The sequence below is a fragment of the Ochotona princeps genome, chromosome 2, assembly GCF_030435755.1.
Source record: "Ochotona princeps isolate mOchPri1 chromosome 2, mOchPri1.hap1, whole genome shotgun sequence".
In the NCBI taxonomy this organism is placed as follows: Eukaryota; Metazoa; Chordata; class Mammalia; order Lagomorpha; family Ochotonidae; genus Ochotona; species Ochotona princeps.
The window spans coordinates 31,002,861-31,009,731 of NC_080833.1; the positions used below are offsets into that span (position 1 = coordinate 31,002,861).

At 48.9% G+C, this 6,871-nt stretch overlaps 1 protein-coding gene across 1 annotated transcript; it reads left to right on the plus strand.

The window, feature by feature from the left end:
* Window positions 1-1,286: 1,286 nt before the first annotated feature.
* On the plus strand, window positions 1,287-6,515 carry LOC131483150 (uncharacterized). The gene is given in 1 exon segment (XM_058680474.1): window positions 1,287-6,515. A coding segment is annotated over 1 exon segment (5,229 nt).
* The last annotated feature ends 356 nt before the right edge of the window (window positions 6,516-6,871 follow it).

Consider the following 6,871-nt stretch of genomic DNA (forward strand, 5'->3'; position numbering starts at 1 on the left):
TGAAAACTCAGTGGGGAAGTCCGGTGTCCGGCAATGGAAAGCGGGCTGCATTCAGGTGATCAAAACAACGTCCCACCGGGGCCCTGCTCGGCGGGGAGTTCCTTCGCGGCCCTGCCTGCAATGGAAGCAATGTTTCTCACACCTTCCTGTTTTTCTACATCCATCACACGGACCCCGGCAACCCTGGCCCCAAAATTAACCATTTTGGAGTACACAATTCAGAGGTATTTGGTACTTTCATAATCTTGTACAACCATTACCTCTAAGTGAAAGACCCTCACCAAAAAGCATGAGCTTTAGCAGCAGCAACGCCATTTTGCAAGGCTTAAAACTAAGAATGACAGGATCTCTGGAAAGGAAGCGGACAAGGACAGGGCAAGCTTGCCTCATATCCGTGGCCAAACATCTGGCCCCCAAATAAGGCAGAAATATTAGGAAAGAGAGCTAACTCAGCGCCAACTCAGCTGTTATCAGGGATAGGGAACCAACTCAAGGCTAAACTAGTCATTATTAAAAATCCCCGGTACTAAAATAAAATTGCCATCATCATGACCCTGGCCTTATAGGAGTCCACCAATCAGAGTCCTGTAACTATGCTTCTTGCTTCTGTAATTGCGCTTCTGCTCCTGAACCCCATAAAAACCCCCAGACCCCAACCTAGGGCGCGCAAGTCTTCCAAGAGACTTTGTTGCCCCAGGTACCTGTGTATCTGAATAAACCTCTTGCTGTTTGCATCCGCACAAGTGGTCTCGTTGTTCCTTGGGAGGGGCCTCTCCAAAGGAGGGACACCCATATCGGGGGTCTTTCATTTGGGGGCTCGTCCGGGATCAGAGACCCCTGCCCAAGGACCACCGACCCACCTCCGGGAGGTAAGCTGGCCAGCGCTTGAAATTTGTTCATGTCCTTGTCTTTGTGTTTGTGTTGAAATTTCGCGCTTGCGTTTGTACGACCCGGCCGTGTCGCTTTGTACTTGGCGGACCCGTGGAGGAGCCGACGGGCTCGGACTCCCGACCGCAACCCTGGAAGACGTTCCGGGGACATTTGGAGTCAGGTTTCTGGCTCATTTGAATTTTGTGAACCTGACCCGAATAGGACTCTTTGGGGCTCCCCCACTGTCTGAAGGGTACACGGTTCGTTTGGGAGACGAGAGATCCGGACTCTCATCACGATCTCCATTTGAGTTTTTGCTTTCGGTTTGGCACCGAAGCCGCGCTGCGAAGTTGTTTTGTTTCAGTGCCGGCCTATTGTTTGTGGTTTTTGTGTTCAGTGTTTTGTCTGTCGAGATAATGGGACAATCTATTACCACCCCACTTAGTCTTACTTTACAGCATTGGCGAGATGTCCAGGACATGGCTAACAATCAGTCAGTAGATGTCCGCAAGAAAAAATGGATTACCCTTTGCTCCTCAGAGTGGCCAACCTTCAACGTTGGCTGGCCAAGAGATGGAACCTTTAATCCTAACATTATTTCACAGGTCAAACACAAAGTGATGAATCCTGGTCCCCATGGTCATCCAGACCAAGTGGCCTATATAATTACCTGGGAGGCCCTCATTCATGCTCCACCTCTGTGGGTCAGGCCTTTTATTACTCTTAAACCACCCTCTACCCCCATCCCCTCTGCTCCTCCTCCCCTTCCAACCCTTGGGCGCCCCTCTCAGTCTTCACTCTACCCAACCCTTGTCAAACCCACACAGATTCAAAATGCAAAGGAAAAATCACCCAAAGTTAAGGTCTTACCCCCAGGAGAAGATCTAGTAATGGACCTGCTGGCTGAGGAACCCCCACCATATCGAGATCAACAAGCGGCAGAAGCTGAACCGGAAGAGACCCCAGCCGCCGCTCCTGCACCTTCCCCGATGGCAGGGCGGCTACGAGGGCGTCGGGAACAACCTCCTGACTCCACTTCCCGTGCCCTCCCTCTGCGGGCCGGTCCCAATGATCGGCTCCAGTACTGGCCGTTTTCTGCCTCTGATTTATACAATTGGAAACATAACAATCCCCCCTTTAGCAAGGATCCCTCTATGCTAACCTCTTTGATTGAGTCTATTTTAGTGACACACCAACCCACTTGGGATGATTGTCAACAGTTACTACAGACATTATTGACGACCGAGGAAAAACAACGGGTTTTCCTGGAGGCCAGGAAAAATGTTCTAGGAGACAATGGCCGCCCCACCCAATTACCCAATGAGATTGATGCAGCCTTTCCTTTGGAGCGGCCCAATTGGGATTTTACTACGGATGAAGGTAGGAACCACCTGCGTCTCTATCGCCAGTTGCTCATAGCGGGTCTCCATGGGGCGGCACGGCGCCCCACCAATCTGGCTCAGATCAAGCAGGTAGTACAGGGGTCCGAGGAAACTCCCTCGGCATTTCTTGAGCGGCTAAAAGAGGCCTACCGTATATACACCCCATATAACCCAGAAGATCCAGGGCAAGCCACCAATGTGGCCATGTCCTTCATCTGGCAATCAGCTCCAGACATTAGAAAGAAACTTGAGAGACTTGATAATCTCAGAGAAAGCTCTATTCAGGATTTACTTAAAGAGGCAGAACGTATCTTTAATAAGCGTGAAACTCAGGAAGAAAGAGATGAGAGACTTAAAAAGGAAGCAGAAGAACGTGATGAAAGGTTGAGACGTGAAGCTGAAGAGAGAGAGAATGTCAGAGATCGCAAAAGAAACAAGGAAATAAGTAGGCTATTAGCCACCATAGTGACAGGACAAACTCAGGAGAGACGAGGAGGGGATCGGAGGAGCCCCCAAGTAGATAAAGATCAATGTGCCTATTGCAAGGAAAGAGGACATTGGGCCAGAGATTGCCCTAAGAACCTAAAGAGATTTAAAAGACCAGGGCACCCGGCTTCCATACTGACTCTAGAAGATTAGAGAGGTCAGGGCCAGGAGCCCCCCCCTGAGCCCAGGATAACTCTTAACGTTGGGGGGCAACCTGTCACCTTCCTGGTGGATACCGGGGCACAGCACTCGGTGTTGACCCATGCGCCGGGACCTTTGAGCGACAGATCGGCTTGGGTCCAAGGAGCGACCGGAGGAAAAAGATACCATTGGACGACTGACCGAAGAGTGCAGCTGGCGACTGGTAAAGTGACTCATTCTTTTCTACATGTTCCTGATTGCCCCTATCCATTATTGGGACGGGATTTGCTTACCAAATTAAGGGCGCATATACATTTTGAGAGTAATAGGATTCGAATAACTGATCCAAAGGGAGCGCCTCTCCAGGTCCTCACCCTCCAATTAGAAGACGAATACAGGTTATATGAGATTCTGGGGCCAAATAATACAGAGATAAAAAATTTAAACTTAGATTCTTGGATAAAGAGATTTCCTATGGTTTGGGCGGAAACCGGAGGGATAGGCCTTGCACTCCGGCAGCCGCCTCTGATCATTGAACTGAAAGCCACTGCGACTCCGGTCTCTATAAAGCAGTACCCAATGTCCCAAGAGGCTTATCAGGGTATCAGACCACATATCAAGAGACTTCTGGATCAAGGCATTTTAGTTCCTTGCCGATCACCTTGGAATACCCCGCTTCTTCCAGTAAAGAAGCCGGGAACAGAGGACTATAGACCTGTGCAAGATTTAAGGGAAGTTAATAAGAGAGTGGAAGATATTCATCCCACTGTGCCTAATCCCTATAACTTACTTAGCACACTTCCGCCTACACATATTTGGTATACAGTTTTAGATTTGAAGGATGCCTTCTTTTGTCTCAGACTTAGTCCCCAAAGCCAATCTTTGTTTGCTTTTGAATGGAAGGACCCGGACTTGGGACTCTCAGGTCAACTGACCTGGACCAGGTTACCTCAAGGCTTCAAAAATAGTCCCACATTGTTTGATGAGGCTCTCCATCGGGACCTCGCAGATTTCAGAGTCCAGAATCCGACTCTAATACTTTTACAGTATGTGGATGACCTCCTATTGGCAGCAACCACCGAAACAGATTGTCGACAGGGCACTGAGTCCCTGTTACAAACTTTGGGACAATTAGGCTACAGAGCCTCTGCAAAGAAAGCACAGCTCTGCCAAACCCAGGTCACATATCTAGGATATCAGTTAAAAGATGGACAGAGGTGGCTGACTGCCGCCCGCAAGCAGGCGGTGACCAACATTCCCGCCCCAAGGAATTCTCGTCAACTACGAGAATTCCTGGGGACCGCGGGTTTCTGCCGCCTATGGATTCCTGGGTTTGCTGAAATGGCAGCCCCTCTTTACCCCCTTACAAAGCAGGGAGCAACGTTTAACTGGGGGTCTGAGCAGCAACAGGCCTTTGATGATATCAAGCAGGCTCTTCTGACTTCTCCCGCTTTGGGCCTTCCCGATGTCACGAAGCCCTTTGAATTGTTTGTGGATGAAAAGCAGGGCTACGCAAAGGGAGTCCTGACCCAAAGATTGGGGCCCTGGAGGCGACCTGTAGCCTACCTCTCTAAGAAACTGGATACTGTTGCCTCTGGCTGGCCACCTTGTTTGCGGATGGTGGCAGCTATAGCCGTTTTAACTAAGGATGCTGGCAAATTAACTTTGGGACAATCATTGACTATCTTGGCGCCTCATGCAGTTGAGGCCCTAATCAAACAACCACCAGACCGCTGGCTCTCCAATGCCCGTATGACCCATTATCAAGCTATGCTCCTAGACACGGACCGGATACACTTTGGACCGGTTGTTGCCTTAAACCCAGCAACTCTGCTTCCCCAACCGGAGGATATAGAACAGCATGACTGCCTACAGATCCTCGCAGAAGTACACGGGACACGACCAGACCTAACGGATCAGCCCCTCCAGGACGCGGACTTCACCTGGTATACGGACGGGAGCAGCTTCATAGATAATGGAGAACGAAAAGCCGGAGCAGCAGTAACCACAGAGACCGAGGTAGTCTGGGCTAAGGCCCTTCCATCCGGGACTTCAGCCCAGAAGGCTGAACTCATCGCCTTGACCCAGGCGCTCCAAATGGCAAAAGGTAAGAGGCTTAACGTTTATACTGATAGCCGTTATGCTTTCGCCATGGCACATATTCATGGAGAAATATACCGAAGGCGAGGGTTACTGACTTCAGAGGGCAAAGACATTAAAAATAAGTCTGAGATCTTGGCTTTACTTAAGGCCCTGTTTTTGCCTCGAAAATTGAGTATCATCCATTGCTTAGGACACCAAAAAGGACAGAGCCCAGAAGCTCGGGGCAATCGACTGGCAGACACTGCTGCCCGGGAAGTGGCTCTAGAGAACAAAGCTCCGCCTCGAGCTCTTTCTCTAACTACCCAGGAAGTGCGGTCCACCCTGGATACCTCTTTTGAATATGGCTTTGGAGATATAAGAATCTTACAAGAATTAGGGGCACAACATGATGCTGAAAAAGGACATTGGGTATTTCATGGTAAACCTGTAATGCCCCAAAAGCAAACTCGTGAATTAATTACCTGCTTACATAAATTAACCCATCTCAGCAGTAGAAAAATGAAAATCCTTCTGGACAGAGAAGAGAGTCCTTATTTCCTACTAGGGAAAAATAAAATCTTACAAACTGTAGTGGATGAATGTACGGCGTGTGCACAAGTTAATGCGGGAAAAACCAAAGTAGGACAAGGAACTCGAGTGCGAGGACACCGCCCTGGGACTCACTGGGAAATTGATTTCACCGAGGTAAAGCCTGGACAATATGGTTATAAATATCTTCTAGTATTTGTAGATAACTTTTCAGGATGGGTAGAGGCTTTCCCCACTAAACACGAGACTGCAAACGTTGTGACCAAGAAACTGTTAGAAGAAATCTTCCCAAGGTATGGTATGCCTCAGGTATTAGGAACAGATAATGGGCCTGCTTTTGTTTCTCAGATAAGTCAATCAGTGTCCAAGTTACTGGGGATTGATTGGAAATTACATTGTGCTTACCGACCCCAGAGTTCAGGACAGGTAGAACGAATGAATAGAACCATCAAGGAGACTTTGACCAAATTCACGCTTGCAACTGGCTCTAGAGACTGGGTGCTCCTCCTTCCGGTAGCCCTTTACCGAATTAGAAATACTCCAGGACTACATGGTCTCACTCCTTTTGAAATCTTGTACGGCGCACCTCCGTCCCCCGTTAGTCTTTCTAGTTCAAATTTAATCCCTTATTTTGCCAATAATCCTTCTTTAAAAGCTCATTTACAGGCCTTACAACTTGTACAGCGGGAAATCTGGAAACCACTTGCAGCTGCCTACAAGGACCAGACGGATCAACCAGTGGTACCCCACCCTTTCCAGATAGGAGACTCTGTGTGGGTCCGCAGACACCAGACTAAGAACCTGGAACCTCGGTGGAAGGGTCCTTACACCGTCCTTTTGACCACACCAACAGCACTCAAAGTAGACGGCATCTCATCTTGGATCCACGCCTCCCACGTCAAGGCTGCCCACTCTTCAGAAGAAGAAAGCAACGCCACGACAACATGGAAAGTCCAACGCACTCAAAATCCTCTAAAGATAAGATTAACCCGTGGGGCTCCCTGATTATTATAGGAGTGATGTTAAATTCTAGCTTAGTTCACAGCAGTCCCCATATCTCCCGATCAATGGCTTGGGAAGTTCTCTCTCAAACTGGAGATGTTGTGTGGTCAACCTCCCAAATAGCCCCCCCTGGGACCTGGTGGCCTGATTTAACCCCTGATGTGTGTGATTTAGTTGCCGGTCTTAATAATTGGGACATCCCCTCAATAGATCCTGCAAAAGAAAGACCTAAATGTGTCCCTAAGACCAAGTATGGCTTATGTCCATGCCATCGGGCACCTTATAAGATACCAGGATGCTCCCATCCCCGCTTTCGAGTAGAGCTGCAAAAACTTCCATTTTATGTATGTCCAGGAACT